Source organism: Manis javanica, chromosome 2, assembly GCF_040802235.1.
Source record: "Manis javanica isolate MJ-LG chromosome 2, MJ_LKY, whole genome shotgun sequence".
NCBI lineage: Eukaryota > Metazoa > Chordata > Mammalia > Pholidota > Manidae > Manis > Manis javanica.
Genome location: NC_133157.1, coordinates 34618849 through 34635935, shown reverse-complemented (window position 1 = coordinate 34635935; position 17087 = coordinate 34618849). Strand labels below are relative to the sequence as shown.

The 17087-nt window shown below is 41.1% G+C and overlaps 1 protein-coding gene and 1 long non-coding RNA gene across 8 annotated transcripts in view; one reads left to right on the top strand and one right to left on the bottom strand.

Annotated features, from left to right (window-relative positions):
* Window positions 1-1636: 1636 nt before the first annotated feature.
* GNE (glucosamine (UDP-N-acetyl)-2-epimerase/N-acetylmannosamine kinase) overlaps window positions 1637-17087 on the bottom strand; it is a 54191-nt gene continuing 38740 nt past the window's right edge. For 4 of the 7 annotated variants that reach the window (XM_073227535.1, XM_073227519.1, XM_073227536.1 and 1 more), the window contains exons 5-12: window positions 16808-17020; window positions 13420-13507; window positions 11791-12001; window positions 9728-9857; window positions 9141-9362; window positions 7111-7293; window positions 4453-4569; window positions 1637-3917 (exon numbers count right to left, since the gene is read on the bottom strand). In XM_073227535.1, coding sequence (XP_073083636.1) covers window positions 3682-3917; window positions 4453-4569; window positions 7111-7293; window positions 9141-9362; window positions 9728-9857; window positions 11791-12001; window positions 13420-13507; window positions 16808-17020 — 1400 coding nt within the window. In that variant the 3' untranslated portion in view covers window positions 1637-3681. The remainder of the gene's footprint in view (window positions 3918-4452; window positions 4570-7110; window positions 7294-9140; window positions 9363-9727; window positions 9858-11790; window positions 12002-13419; window positions 13508-16807; window positions 17021-17087) is intronic. The other 3 variants (XM_073227531.1, XM_073227523.1, XM_073227526.1) reach the window with 3 other exon arrangements.
* LOC140847388 (uncharacterized) lies at window positions 4466-7117 on the top strand. Its single transcript, XR_012127369.1, has 3 exons — window positions 4466-4580; window positions 5127-5178; window positions 6415-7117. It is a non-coding gene; the product is annotated as an uncharacterized lncRNA (long non-coding RNA).

The window sequence follows — 17087 nt, the reverse complement described above, 5'->3', positions numbered from 1 at the left end:
TCACACTCCCTGATTTCAAACTATATTACAAAGCTATAGTAATCAAAACAGTACATTATTGGAATAAGAACAGACATACAACCCAGAAAGAAGCATACACATGTATGATCAGTTTACAACAAAGGAGCCAAGAATATAGTTTTGGAAAGGATAATCTCTTCAGTAAGTGGTGCTGGGAAAACTGGACAGCCACATGTGAAAGAATGAAAATGGACCACTATCTTACATATATGAATTAACTAAATGGATTAAAGACTTGAATTCAAGATGTCAAACCATAAAACTCCTAGAAGACAAAAACAGGAAACCCCTTGATACTGATCTCTTAGTGATGATTTTTGGATTTGACATCAAAAGCAAAGGCAATGAAAGCAAAAATAAACAGGACTACATCAAACCAAAAAGCTGTACAGCAAAGAGAACCATAAAAAGGCAACCTAGTTAATAGGAGAAAATACTTGTAAATCATATATATCTGATAAGGAATTAATATCCAAAAATATATAAACGAGTCATACCCAAAGGCAAAAACTGAACGATCCAATTAAAAGGCAGAGGATCTGAATATACATTATTCCAAAGATGAGAGAGAGCCAACTGGTACATGTAAAAGATGCTCAACATCCCTAATCACCCAGGAAATACAAATCTAAGCCATAATGAGATACCATTTCATGCCTGTTAGAATGGCCATTATCAAAAAGACAAAAAATAAAAAATGTTAGTGAAGATGTACAGAAAAGGGAACCCTTTGTGCCCTGCTGGTGGGAATATAAATTGGTGCACCAACTATGGAAAGCACTATTGGAAGTTCCTCAAAAAATTAAAAATAGAACTGCCATATGATCCACTGATCCACTTTGGGGCATGTATCCAAAGGAAATGAAAACAGTAACAAAAAAATACACATAACCCCATGGTCACTGCAGCATTACTTAAAATAGCCAAGGCATGGAAGCAACCTAAATGTCCACCAATGGGTTAATGGATAAAGGAAATGGAATAGTATTCACACACACACATACACACACAGGAATATTATTCACACATAGAAAAGTGAAATGTCATTTGCAAACAAATGGATGGACCTCAAAAGCAATAAGTGAAATAAATTGGACAGAATGAGAATGACAAATACCAATTTACCCCACTTACATGTGAAGTCTAAACCAAAAACCAAGCTCATAGATACCGAGAATAGACTGGTGGTTGCCAGAGGTGGGAGCAAGTGAAATGGATAAAGGGAGTGGAAAAGTACAAACTTCCAGTTATAAAGTAAGTCATGGGGATGCAACATATTGCATGGTGACTAGTTAATAATATTGTATTGTCCGTTTTAAAGTTGCAATGAAACTAAATCTTAAAAGTTCTCATCACAAGGAAAGAAAATTCTGTAGCTATATGGTGATGGATGTTAACTAGATTTTCTATGGTGATCATTTCATAATTTATTTTTAAAAAGTTCTAACTGCTTTCTTTTTATTAAGATTTATTTTGCTAAGAAATCAGTATTGATGCCTTAAAGAAGTTACATCACCTTCAAAAAGCAGTGCAACAATATAAACAACAATATAAATATCTTCTGGGAGGGGAAATGCTTTTAGCTAGAGATTAAGAACAAAACAAAATACCAAAGTTAGGATTTCCACAAGGAAATACATTTATTTTTTCTTTAGAATTTGGCCTAGAACAGTAACAAAAATATTTACATTAAAATAAATTAATATGTGATTACTTAACTACAGCTAACAATTATATTGGAATATATTACCCTTTGCATGAATTTATTAAAAACTTAAGATTTTGTTTTACATTCAGTACCACTCTTCAATTATCCTGTATGAAACTTGACAGCAATGCAATTATCTGGTGTATAAAGTGGTTATAGATTTTACCAAGGAACTAATACAGTGAACCATCCATCTCACGCCACTGATGGCCGAGCCAACTAGCTTCCTTCCTGTGAATCACCTGTGGAATTTTTCGACAATAAGCAGGACCTGGAGATTATTATTTCAGGGCTGGTAGAGTTCTAGGAACCAACCCAACTGTCTTCATCTTAACCCACCAGGAAGGAAGAAATCCAAATGCAGTAAAGTCTCTGTGAAGTGAGAAGGGTCAGGGTTAGGGCATCCTGGTGGGGGGCTACACTTACCCACTGTGCTTACAAGCAGCAAGCCCCCAAGTGGGAAGACGTTTCCTTTTCACATTTGCAAAATTTGTATCATTCACAAACGCCTGCAGAGACCTTTGCTGCCCTCTTGCGGCCGGTTAAACATCACCCAGAACTTCCCTAACTAGAAAATGATTATTTTATATGCTAACACTCAATCAATAGGCTGTAGAAACCTTTGATTTCCTAAAATAATAATCTGAAAAATATGCATATTGCCTTTTTAGATCATCCTAAAGTACCCATAAAAGCCTGTCTGGACCAAATACTGACTGGCAGAAGTTCCACAGCATAAAAGAATATTTGATTGAATTCACTGCTGAGGGGACAAATCAAGTCACTTGCTAATGGCATTTTTTAAATAAAGCTTTAGGTAGCCTGGAGGAAATTGGAAAATATTTGCATTTTCAAAGTTTTGGCTCTTGAGAGATTGTGTGGCTTAGAAAAAGCATAAAGGGACCTGTGATCAAACCTTGTCTCTAAGACTCACTGGCCACATAGCTTTAGTCATGTCACTTCAACACACTAAGACTTAGTGTGGGCTTTTATAAAATGGGAATCAAAACAGCTATCTTACAGGTAATAAGAATTTAAAATAATGTATATGAAACACCTAGTTCAGAGCCTGACACAGTAGGCACTTAATAAATGGTGGCTATTCTTCCAGGTTGAAATTGACAGCAAGAACCTTGGCCTTTGTATCTCAACAGCAGTGAAAGTAGACACCCCAGGGTCATACTCCACTTAGTATGAAAGCTATTGAAGGGAGAGGCGTCTGCTTGTCAGTAGCAAAGATTTTTTTGGCATGGTTAATCTCCTTTCAGAGGCTATAAATCTTAGTGGCTTCTCAGCTGTCCTCAAGAAGATAAGGACAAGGTCATAAGGCCATAGTAATTCAGATCCCTAAAGTTGATCAAGGTTCTGTGAGTGTTATGACATCTTTAAACAAGTATTTGGGGGTGACAGATTAAGTCCAATGTCTTGACTGTGGTAATGGTTTCACAGGTATATACATATGTCAAAGTTTATCAAATTGTGTACTTAAAAAATACTTCAATAAAGCTGCTTTTTTTTAAGTTTACTTAGGCTTTTCATAGTCAGATTTCCTTCTGTTTGCTGACTGGATTCCTTTCCACAGTCTGAGTTATAGGGTCTGAGGAGGATTAGTAACTCAAACTCCAGAGTCAAGGTCACATCCCAAGCAAGGCCTGCGGGTACACCTAGAAAACAGAGTCTTAAGGCTTCCTTATTTACTAGCATAGCTCCTTTTGGCACAAAGAAATTGTGACTGGTACTTACAGGATTTGTGCTGAAAAGACCCCAGAGAGGATGGCATCTACAAAAATGAGGACAAGGAGACTAAATAGCAAAAACATAACTGCCTAAGTCACCTGCCAAATAACAAATTTAAATACCTAATTTGCTTTTTTAAGAAATGCTCATCTAAAAGACCACCTGATTCCACTAAGGGGCTCTCGAGTCTCGGGCCACATCCACACCTGAGAGGCCTAGCAGATCCTGCGAGTGGTGTAGTCCAGAACCATGCTGGCAGCACCGAGCAGGGCGGGGTCCACCAAATCCGAAACCACCACATCCACATCCTGAACTGAGGACAGGGCTTGCTGGCGGATGACGTCTTTGACGATGTGGACATAGTGACTGGCTAGGACTCCGGAGAGGATCACAAGGGAGGGATTTATAGTGTGGAGGATGTTCACAATCCCAAGACCCAAAGCTGTTCCAGCTACAGGAAAAGAAAAATGAAAGTAAGTTTCAGGGCCAGAGCTGATCAGAATGCCAGAGGAAGATAGAAAGAGCCAGGAGCCAGGAATAGGACATTCACACTGCCTAACAGAAGCAGTACTTTTAAAGCTGTTTGTGATTGATTCTTAGTATGAGAAATTATCACATGATGCTTTGGAATGAAAACTGGGTACAAAATTCTATGTACTATATGGTCTCAACCATGTAAAATAAAGACTGGAAAGAAATGTTAATGGTTGATATCTCTGAACAGTAAAACTCTGAAGTGATACTTTTTCTTACTCTCCAACATTTCTATAAATTTCCTATAAAATGAACAAGTAGTTTCTTCATAGTTGTAAAACAAAAATTTAAAAATATGTTTAAAAAGGCAATGTGCTAAATACCTAGAATGCAATTCCCTTTTCCTCTCAGTAAGCAGGAAAAATACCTCTGCAGACACATTCCAGAGCCCCAGGCCTGAGGGTGTCTGTGGGCCGCCACCGCAGCAGAGCTGCCTGGAACCGCTCACTCACCTGTTCTCAGGATGCTCTGGGCCTTCGCGTTGCCAAGTTTGGCAGCCTGGATGAGATGGACTGCACCCACAGCTTCGTCTTTCGGCACTGACATCCCTTCCACCAAGAGCAAGTCTTCTGTTTGTGAAGTGAGAAGGATCAGGGTTAGGGCAGCCTGGTGGGGGGCCACGCTTACCCACTGTGCTTACAGGCAGCAAGCCCTCAAGTGGGAAGACACTTTCTTTTCACGTTTGCAAAATTGGTATCATTCACAAACACCCACATACACTGCCCCAGAGACCCTTGCTGCCCTCTTGCTGCCGGTTAAACATCACCCAGAACTTCTCTAACTAGAAAATCCTCAACTCTGACAGCCGCATACCCACCCCTCTAGCTTCTTCCTTCTCACTTCCATATGAAACTGTCCTTGTGTGGTTTTCTTACCCCCAATTATTAGACGACTCTGCCTTCATCTCCCTCCTTATCCATCCCAGATACAATGGCACATGACTTGCCAGCACCCCACATTCTATGGCAGGAAGTCACAGCACCTAAAGAACAGACACAGACCAGGGTCCAGGTGCCAGCTCTGCCACTCCTCACTGCATGACCCTGTCCCTGTCACTTCACCTCTGTACGTTTCTTTTCTCTATAAAGTCAGGGTGATAATCACTACCCTTGCTGGACTATTTCAGGGATCCAATGACATAATGGACATGAAGTATTTTGTTCAGTGCTGACCAGACGGTAGGTATTTCTGTCGTGTACAGCCCTTGTCTTTACTGCCCCTCACCAACACAGGCCCCCTGCCACTGCACCTGCTAGTACACTTGGGCTCTGGTGCACCTTAGGCCTGGCCAGCTCCCTGCCTCTCCCCCTTGGCTCTTCTAAGCTTTCACCGCCTCACATTCTCCCCCGACCCTCCGCCCGACTGCCGAGAGACCTCTGTGCTTCCGACCTCACCGGTGAGAACACCACCGGGCAGGAATTTCCTGAATTTTCAGCCCCCCAGCTAGACATCGGTTTCGGTGCGCATCTGCTCCTCCTTCCCTCTCAGGCCCTTCTCTGCTGGGGCTTTGCAGCTCACCTCTCCCCCTCCTCTTCTGGGCGTATTGTGGGGACTCAAACACCCTTCCTCTCCTGCCTTCTCAGTGTCACTCCCATTCTCGCACTCCGCTTTGCCTCAGGACATGCTCACAACTCCACGTCCCCAAGCGCTTCTTCCCTCTCAGTGCTGTCAGACTTCTGCTCCCACTGACTTAACTCTTAAAAGATACACATTTGCCCCCGACCCCCGGGGGCAAAATCTGGTTCTTCGGAGCAGAAAAAAGTCTTACTCTTCATACAGATAATTCATAATATATATGTGGCATTAGTGTTTCATGGGGTGGGATGATTAGGAAAAATGTCTGAACAGGCTGTTTATGGGAGTGCTAATGAAAAGGAGGTTGAAAAACAAACAGTTTTCAGGGCTTCAGAGGATGTCCTCATGGCCAAAGCTGGCGGGCCTCTCAGATCTTCTCATAAGCAGCACTTGTCGCTACCAACTACTCCCCTCAGACACTCTCCTCTGACCTCCGTGACTACCTCCCTGCCCCTCAAGTGCCGACATGTCACGGGATTCCATCCTGGACTCTTGCCTCTCCCCACATCTCATTCTTAGGTCTAACTCCCACCTCAGTGCTGGGGATCCCCAAATCCCCATGAGTCCAGTCCTCTCTCCTGAGCACCAGAGCCCTGTCACCAGCTGCCCCCCACGCACCTCCGCCTGGGAACCCATCGGGTCCCCAACCATCAACTCCTGCCAAAACTTCTTCCGCCTCAGAGCCCCAACCCTGAGCTGTCCGGCCAGAAAACTGTGGAGTCATGCTAGAACTGTCCCACCTACGAGTCATCCTCTGTAAACTACCATTTCCCTCAGAAAGTAAAATGTTAGTGTAGTGAAGAATCTAAAATTCAGATCTGACCGTGTGTTTCTCCTAGTTTTTCAGCGGGTTCTTCAGCAGCTGCTGGTCCTGGCGGCCTCCCTGCTCCACGCTACCCTGCCAGGCCCTTTGCACAGCACTCGCCGGGAAGCACTCCCCTGCTCTTCCAAACTTGCCTCCCTAATCTATCCTCTGACTCTCAAGCCCCCAGGATGGCACCTCACGCTCCCCTCCATGCGTGGAGGACCCGGAAGGGACACTGCTGTTCCTCCTGTGTGCGCTGACAATGCTGGGCCACCATTCCCCCTGCACTTGGCAAGCCGTATTATGACACTGGCTCCCTCTTGCATTAGACTGGAAACCATACCGACTTTCATAACATGTCTAGAAACAGCTGTAATTCAAATAGACACTCAGAGTTCAAAAACTGTAATATGTTCATCCATGTAATTCTTCATTAAAATGTGTATTAACTACCCACCCAGTGTGAACAGCTGAGAAAACAAAAATGAAAGAAATTTTCCCTGCAATGCTGGAGCTCCAAACCCGTCCGCCTCCCCTGCTGAAGAGGGGCATTACTGTGGGGCAGGACCAAGAAGGCTTTGGAGCTTTGGTGTGAGGGAGCCCCACTTTTCCTCTAGCAAATGAAAAGCTTAAAAATTCTAGTAGCTTCAGTGTTCAGCTCTCTGGAATAGCTACTTTGAAGTACTTGTCTACCATCAGGCTCTTTAATTCTCAGGAGAAAGAAACTAACCATCATGTAGTTTTTTTGCTTCCCTCTGCAAGGCCATTCCAGAGGCATACGCTTCAATACACCCATGGCTTCCACAGGAACAATCAGGCCCACCCAGAGACACAACAAGGTGGCCAAGTTCTGCGGCACAGAAGGAGCTTCCATGGATCAATTCATGTTGATGGATGATCCCCCCGCCAATTCCTGTAATGAGACAATAGGCACAGAAGTGGCTCTCCACCTGAAACAGAAACGGTCATCTGCTCGGCAGAGCTTTGGAATGTGAGGCCCTGTGTGATGCCTACTTTCTAGATAACTGAAATTTAGTTAAGTCCCAAAACTTCACCTGGAAGCATTCCAGAGGGAATATTTTTAGCCTGTTACATGCCCTGTTGCATCTGCTTGGCTCACTGATTCCAAACACAGCTGTGGCAGACAGCTCCATGCCGGCCCGCCTCACCTTGCAGTGACAGCCTACCACCCCCAGCACACACTGCCTGCCTCCTCACCAGGGCCTCCGTTTACAGTAAAGGCCTAGTGAGCCATGCAAGCACAGGGCCCAGATGCTGTCCTCAATCAAGGCAAGACAGGTTTGAGCAGATTTAAGTGGGCAACTCTGGGTGGTACTCTGCAGGCCTGAGAGGTGCTGGCAGGCGTCAGCCCCCACTGCCCTCACGGCACCTCCCACAAGGCTGCCTCCACTGGCTTTCCTCCTCTGTTCTGCTCTCCCACTTCCTCACTCTTGCCTCTCAGGATCACCTCCACAATTGAATACACACACCGAAATCCTTGTGTTGGCTCCTTTTGGGGGAACAAAGATAGAATAGGTTTTCCAAAACATATCACACACCACCTGCTTTCCCAAACAAAGAATATGAAATATGATCTACCTCTTCTTAATCCCACCATGTCTAAAAATTTATGATTCAGTAATCATGACTATCAATGACTCTCTTTTGCTATGTAGTTTAGGAGTTATTAAGGAGTAAAGCACAAAAAAGTTCTGCTTTTCAATGTCCTGCCATCTATTACTTCTTGTGGCACCCACTCTTCATGCTCAATTTGCAGTTTATTATCTGCCATGAGCTTGGAAATGATACCAAGCTTGCTAAAACTATGCCCAAGACTAAGAAAAGAAGAGCAGTAGCTTATTAAAGGGGAGGCAGTAAAGTATACAGTTTAGGAGCACACAGGTTTTGAAGTTAGACATATCTGGGATCAAATGGTGGCTTGACCACTTACTAGCTCAGTCTATTTCCTTATTTGAAATATAAATTGGGGACATCAGCAATCATGGCAGAGTTGGGAACTCCAAACAAAAGCCCATCCTTCTAATAGAGTAGTTAATAAACAAGCAGAAACTGTCAGAATCTATGTTTTTGGAACTCTGGAAACTAAGAGTTTGCAACAATTAGGAATGCTTAAAGGAAAAAAACATTTAGTAAGAGAGATTTCTGGCATTTTCTGCACCCACCACCCACACCACTCCCAAGCTTGGCAGTGGTCTTGAATAGCAGCCCACATCCCCAGGACAGACAGCAGTACTGGAGTGAGCAGGAGTAACCTTATTTTCAAAACTCTGGTTGGCTGTTCTGACCCACTTGGTGGCTCCTGGAGGACCTGCTCAAAGGGCTTGCTTTGGTCCCATCTACCTCAGAAGGTGCTACCCAGGCGATAGTTGTCAAAAACATTTAAAGGCAAATATATTTATGAGTCTCTGCTGCCTAAGACAATGGGTAACAGTTGGGGCAAACAATATAGTAACCAAAAACATAGGAGGAAAGGGAATGAGAATCTTTGGGGGATCAGGTCTTTGAAAGTTCTGACAAGTTCCTGGGAATTTAAAAGGCCACATACATGCCCAGGGCAGGGAACATACTCAGAAAAGAGCCAAGGCCCTATGTTCTCATGTGTGGCTCACCCTCATTCTCTACTGAAGGAGGAAGTGAAGACTCTGGCAGAGTTATAAACTGCCTGGCTGTGTGTGCAAGGCATGGCCCCACACACATTGTAGCTCCTAAAGCACAACAACCTTCTCTTACTCCCCTTACCTGTGCCAGTGATAAGTGTCACAAAATTTTCCAGGCCTTTTCCTTGGCCAAATTTCCTTTCAGCCAGGGCAGCACAGTTGCCATCATTGTCCACCCACACTGGGAGATGCAAAGTATCTGACAGGGGGGTCCTGAGGTCCACCGAGTTCCATTCTTGAATCAATTTGGTTGAATGCAGCACAATTCCTTCCTGAGGATTTACACGGCCACCCGTAGAAATACCTGGGCTCCACCACAAACCAGAGTAATTCTGATTAAGCAGTCTTAGAAAAGTGTGTCAACTTACTGGGTTTCGAACATAAATTAATTCACCCAAGATCTAAGACAAACATTACCAAGGACTGCAATGAAATGTCTAGCAATTCTGAGCTGAATCTATAGTTCCTCACAGATTTACAGTACCATCAATGCTTTTCACATAATGCATGTTGGTATCCCAGGAAGTCCCCATGCCTGGGGCCCAGACAGGACCTGGAACCATCTACACACAGGGCAGGCAGTGACTTGATATTCAAGGAAGCATGTAGAACTCATGCATTCTGTACATTAAAATGAACATTTCTTGGATAAGTAATTCATAGTCTCACCTACTCCCAAAATTCTGCAATTCAGTTTTACAGCTTCTGCTGCAGCTTCTACACACATCTGTAGGATTAAATTAATCCTGTCTTCATAGGTTTTAGGATTGAACTGAGTATACTTCTTAACTATTTCACCCTGAAAGAGAAAAAAGCAAGACCTGTCTTCCTGGTCTTAGTAGCTAAGGAGTATACAGTGACTCTTTTGACCTTTTTCATTATAAATCAGACTTTGCTATAGGACAGTACTGCAGATTTAGATGACAGTGCAGGAAGGGGCTACTTGTCTGGCTTGGGTCAGCCGTGGGACTCACTAAGAAGTAGTTTCTGGGGAAGCCATCCTGGCATATAGCACAGCCAACCAGATGGGCCCCTCTCTTAAGTGTAAGGTGAATGTTGCTAATCCAAATCTTCATTAAAAGGTTGTATTTATTTCACACTTTCACACTGATAAAATTTCCTCGCTTTATTACTAAGGCAAGTAAATAAATATCCTAAGTAGTTAAGCATTAATCATCTCTTTTAACTGTAGTCAGTAGTGGTATGAGACCGTGGTGTTTACATTACTGCACTTTGTGGTATATCTTGTTTTTAAAATGTTTCTTTGCTCTTCTCACTTGTGCATTATTTTAAGTAAATTTCTGAATAATGCTGTTAAAATCCCACTGAAATGTTGACTAGAATTATGTTAAACTTTTAATTCAATTTGAAAAGAAAGTGCTGACATTTAAAAAATACTCAACATTCCCATCCAGGACATTCAAGCCTTTATGTTTTACAATAAAGTTTTATAATTTTCTTTATACAGATCACATAGTTTTCTGGTTTAGATTACAAAGTTTTTGTCATTCTGAATATGGTATCTTTTTCCATTCTTTTGTTAATGGATTTTATCTATTTACGAGGGTTAAAGATGTCATTAATGATTGTCATTAAAAATAAACCAAAAGTGTGCTTCTCGGCCTTCACTGTACAACAGAACTACCTGGGCAGCTTTGAGCAAGTATTGATGCCTTGGCCCCCACCCGCAGAGATTCAAATTTACTTAGTCTGGGGTGGGAGCCAGGCACCCTAGAGGGAAAATCAATTATTTAAGCAGAGTTACTGGTATTTACATATTAATTATTATATCTACACATTTTATTCAATTATCTTAACTCTTTAGCTTGTTGGTTTATTCATACTGCCTATAAATAATATTTTGTTTTTCCCTGTCCACAATCTCCTTTTTGCTGTTTGTTCCTTGCTTTATTCCCTTCATAACTTACAGAATTATGTTAAATAATATTGCAGAAAAACATCCTTCTTTCCTTCTTTATTTTAATAGGAATGTTTCTAGAATTTCACCACTAAAAAGGGTGTTGACATCTTTGTTACTTTATATTCTTCCATTAATAGTTTTTAAAGAGCCTGTCTGCCTTCTCTTGAGAAATCATGTTTTCTTTTGCTTTACTTTATTGGACCTAACCAACTTGTGTTTAAAATCCTTGCTATTTCTCATGGACTTCTGAAATTTTATACATCTACAGTATTTCAAAGGTTTTCCTGGTAGGTTCATTCTTCTGTGTTAAGTCATTGGAGATCATTTTTAACATGGACAATTTCATGTTTTTCTGAAAGCTCTCTCAACCTGTCAACACAGTGGTGAGGGTTAAGGGATTGAAAGTATGCTGTCCTCAACTAAAGTCATATTCTAGAGGATTGCAATCCCCCTCACCATTTGCTGATACTGCCCTCTGGGTGGTGACAGTAATCAGCTTACTCCATTCTCCAAGTTGTTACCAAGTATAGAATCTCAGGTCTCCTGGGTAGCATAAGCCCTCAGTGGGGCCTAGTGAATCTCCCATAGTCCACTCAAGTTTACCAACTTGGATTTCCTGAGAATTTTACTTTTTGAGATGTTAATGGTTAATACAACACAGAGACAAACACTGCAGTGGATCCAAAAGTCAGTACTGTGTGTAAATGATTGTAAGTTCTCATGTATGTTTCTAGTCTTACCTTCCAACCATACTTTTCAAAATCACTTATTCATACAGAATATAAAGTTAAGACATCAGTAGTTATTTTACCTTCATGCTGACTATTGCAACTCGGAGATTTGTCCCACCAAGATCAACTGCCAAGGCACTTAGAGTTTCAAGAATATGGTCAATATCTTGAGAGATATTCTCCTTCACAGGAGGAAAGCAGAATTTCTTTTGTAGTGGCTCTTGAAGATCAATAGATTTGAGAAACTTCAAAATCCTTGGAACAGCATTTCCATCCCCATAAATCTTTGAACTGCAATATCCCAAAAGTCAATTAAGTGCTTCTCTCATACATGTTAAATGATATTGAGGACATGATATTAATGGAATCTGAGACTTTAGGTAATAGTTTGTGCCTTTCTCAAAATAATATCTGGATCTCCTCAGCAACATAGTGGCTAAGTACCTACACATTACCAATGCAATGCCTAATTCCATTGTTTGAAATACAACTATTTCCAGCCTGAGCTACATTAACAACATACTTCAGTCATCAAGGAAGAATTATATTTGTTAAACCAATTTCAGAATATAACATAGTTTGGGGCCGTGAATTTATTTGTTTATTTACTTGTTGCTTCTTTAATCTTTACATCCTGGGGGAAGAGGTATTTTCAGTAAAATCATTCAAATCCAGGAAAATCTTGTTATTTTGGAATGGAAAGGAGGTCAATCTAAATTAATTAAAATGCTGACCTAAACTATTTTTTTTTTTTTTGAGAGGGCATCTCTCATATTTATTGATCAAATGGTTGTTAACAACAATAAAATTCTGTATAGGGGACTCAATGCTCAATGCACAATCATTAATCCACCCCAAGCCTAATTCTCATCAGTCTCCAATCGTCTGAAGCATAACAAACAAGTTCTTACATGGTGAACAAATTCTTACATAGTGAATAAATTCTTACATTGTGAACAGTACAAGGACAGTCATCACAGAAACTTTCGGTTTTGATCACACATTATGAACTATAAACAATCAGGTCAAATATGAATATTTGTTTGATTTTTATACTTGATTTATATGTGGATCCCACATTTCTCCCTTTATTATTATTATTTTTTTTATTTTTAATAAAATACTGAAGTGGTAGGTGGATGCAAGATAAAGGTAGAAAACATAGTTTAGTGTTATAAGAGAGCAAATGTAGATGATCAGGTGTGTGCCTGTAGACTATGTGTTAATCCAAGCTAGACAGGGGCATTAAAACATCCACGGATGCGGAAGATTTCTCTCAAAACAGGGGGGGTGAGGTTCTAAACCTCACCACTGTTGATCCCCAATTTCTCACCTGATGGCCCCCCCTGCAACTGTGCCTGTCTTAGGTTGTTCCTCCCTTGAGGAATCTTACCCGTCTGGCTAACCAGTCATCTTCCGTGACCTAAACTATTTTTAAAGAGAATCAGCTTTAGTACTTTCTAATATTTAGTAAGCTAAGGAAGTTATTTCCTAGTGGAAGTGCTATATACTAATTAACTGAAACAAAAACGTCATTCTCCATTGGAATAAGGGTTATCTTAGCAAGCCCTGTCTCACCAGCAGCTAGAGACCCCAAGGGACACAGAATGAGAGCTCTGCTAGGATGACTAAACAATGGTCACAGCTTGAAAATGGTCCTAAAGGCAGCACCCCCTTTAAATCCCTTTTTTAGAAGGATGTGTACTCACCAAGGATACTGTTTACCAAACTGCAAGTGCAGCGCTTGCAGTATTTTGTCTTGGGTATCAGCATCCCGGACATGCAAGACATTCTCCCCTAGGTAAATCCAGTGACACAATGCAATGATTCAGAAGTGGGAATATTCAAAGAATAAAGAAGTTAGCAGTGTATTGTGCTCATAATTAACCCTGAAATTCAGGGAACTTCAAATGAGTCTTCTTCTGTTAGAGAAACACCAGCTTTTCTACTTTATATGCACTCAGCAAGACTTCCATATACTGAATATTTAAGGACACTAGGGTCCTTTATTCTCAAAGACAATAAATCAAGTTTTTGTTTCTTTATGGAAATAAATAAGGTAGATTGATGTAACACCCACTTACCACCCATCTAGTCATCTAGCATGTCCATTCTTCCACTTTGCCGTGCCTTCCATCTACTCAGCCAACTTGGTAAATCAGCTGACAGGCCAGGTTGGCCAAATAGTCAATTAGCCAGTCAAATCTTCAGACAGTCACTTTTTCCCATACATTTTTCTGACCAATGTGAGGGAGTAAATACAGTGAAAATGGCTATATTTTTTCAATAGACTTGGCTGAGAAGAGAATAGCAGAGGGTGGTGGCTGGAGAGAGGCATGGGGTCAAGGAAGAGGTAATTTATATTGTTTTATTTTTAAGATATGAGAGACCTAAACATTTTAAATGGTGAGAAAGCTAAAGATACATGGTAGAAAAGGATGACTGGTAGGTCCCTGAGAAGGCAGGAAGGGTGGGGACTTAGACTAACACAGGTAGAAAGCTGAGCAGTGGACAGGCAGGAAAACCCCATGCCTGCCAATCTAAAGAAGGTAAGAAAAGGATGGGTGGGTATGTGTTGATGTAAGTATGGTGGCAGAAAGTGCAGGGACTACTTTTGACAAAAGACCACATTGCCAAATCAGTTTAATTCTCTGTTCACATCTTAAATTCTCAGCAGCATCCAACACCAGCTCCTTGAAATACTTCGTTTTCTAGGCTTTAATGATACCACCCTCCTGGTTTTCCTCTGACCTCACTGGCAGTTCCTTTCTAGTCCTCCTTGCTGGCCTTCCCTCCTCACCAGAACTCTAAATGGTGAAGGGCTCCAGAGGTTGGTCCTGGGCTCCATTCTCTTCCCTATTTACATGCTCTCCCTAGGGAATCTCATTTAGTCTCTTGGTTTTAAATACCACCTCTGGTAGACTGCTCCATTATCCTCAATATCCTTTCTCTGTATTAGTAACAGAATTTTTAGCTGGGCATTTGATCACCCAGCTAAAGACTACGTACTTACTCTTCAGCTTCCCCTGCAGCTAGACTACATGCCATTGGGATGTGTGAAGAGATACTTGCAACTTCCAGGCTGTACTTTTAAAAGGAAGGACACCTTCCCCTTTCCAGGAAGAACTGGACAACCATCAAGAAGATGGAAGTTAAGTCTCTGATGAGTGTGGAACTGCCCCTACCAGTGAGAAACAAAGGAAATCTAACTTACTTAAGACACTATTATCGCAGGTCTCTCTGTTACAGCAGCCAAACTGATAGGCTAACTAAACACCATCTGTATGCCAGTCATTCTCAAATTTTTATCTCCAAGTCAAACTCTCTCTGGAACTATCTAGCTTCTTACCTGCCATCTCCACATTAATATCTAATAGGCATCTCAATATGTCCATGACAGAACTCTTAATTCCACTCCTCCCAAATCTATTCCTCCTCAGTGTCCCCAGGTCAAGAAAGAGTACCCCTACTGCTCAATCCAAAACCTAATAACTATTGTTGACTGCCTTCTTCCTTTCATCACTCACATCCAAGCATCAGCAAGTACCGCAACAAACCCCAAATCAAACTTTCCTCCATCTCTGATACTACCACGCAGCCTGCCACAGTAACCTCTCACATGCACTGAAATAACCTCTTCACTGGTCTCCCTGCTTCCCCTCCTGTTCCACTACTTTCCCTCCACATGGCAGTTGGAGTGATCTTTCCAAAACGTCAAGTCATATGGTGTCATCCTCTCCCACAAACAGCTTTCTCATCGTTACAAAAAATTCTAGACTATTCACCTTGCCTTACAAAGGTCAGCTTCCTTCACTAGCACCACTGTGCGTCACTTCCTCTCGCCCACTATTTGACATCTGCATTGGCCCTTCTGTTTCTCAAATACATCAAGCTTACTCCTATCTTAGGGTCTTCATACTGGCTGTTCCCTCTTCTCCCTGATACTCATAGATTCTTGTTATTCAAATCTCAGCTTAAAGATTTGAATAACAAGAATCCATGATCTCCTCACAGAGACCTTCCTTATCCAATCTACTGTAGTCCATCATGTTACTTCGTCTTATAGCACAGTACACAGAAATCCTGGTATTTTTCTTTTCTATCATCTATCTCCCCTCTCACTAGAATAGAACTTACACAAAATCTTAGCTCTTGTTAGTCTAGTTTACTGCCAAATGCCAGTGCCTAGGACATAGTAAGTGCTTATTAAATATTTTCTTAATGAATGAATTGATGAAATTGAAAGAATTTCTACCTGATGACTTCTATTTTCTCTGCAAAGTGGGGAGCAAAGTAATATGTTGGTAATAAAAGGGGAAGAATATTTGAATATAATAGAAAATAGGGTAGCAATTATGGAGGATGGAGAAAGAACAGAACTGGAACTCATCTTTATTCTAGTCCAGTTCTTTTTACATAAACTATATTCATTTTTCCATCAGCTACAGCAATATATTTGCATGTGTAGTATTAGAACTTGAACTGATGTTGGTAATAAGATTTAGCTCAGTCAGCAAATTTATTAATAATGATCCTACTTACATGTAGTTATTAAGGGGGCATCTTACTTAGAATTGCCATGCTCTGAGGTACTGACTAGGCAGTAATATTGTAATATCTTTGTATGGTGACATATGGCAACTATACTTATTGTGGTATTTAGTAATGTATGTAACTTTCAGATCACTATGTTGTACACCTGAAATAATATAACATTTTACAACTATATTTCAATTAGAAATGAAAAAGTACTGATTAAAGAGATTCTACTGGGTCCAGAAAATGAAAGACTAGCATTCATATACCTAGAACATATTCAATAACATTCTCTCTTAAACACAGCCATCAAAGACCATAATTAACTATGAAACTCTTAGTTTCTGATATTACAAAGACAATAAACATGTAAGTTAGAGCCCTAAAACAATTTGGTAATCACTGTGTGCTATTTATAGATTTTAAGCTACAACTGGTCATTAACCTCCTTCATTCACTTCTTCATAAAAATATATGCCAGTACTGACACATGCATACCTTCTAGTAATTCCTATGTATGTATCAAGCCTAGTCAGTTGACATATAAGCAAAGGTAAATACCTGTTTCTCTTCCAATCTGACGTGTTCCTAGGTTGATCACAGGTGTTCCAAAAGCTCCAACTTCTCGTACCCCACAACTGCTGTTCCCAATCATACAACCAGCGTGGGCAACCAACTGTATAAACTGGTCAAACGGAACGTGTTTAACTGCACGGAAATTGGGATGATGCTCAATGCCCTTCTTCCGCATCACTCGAACCATCTCTTTGCTCCCTTTGAAAATGAAAAGAACCAATGTTAAATGGTTTATGATATAAAGAAACATACCCCACTTAGAAAT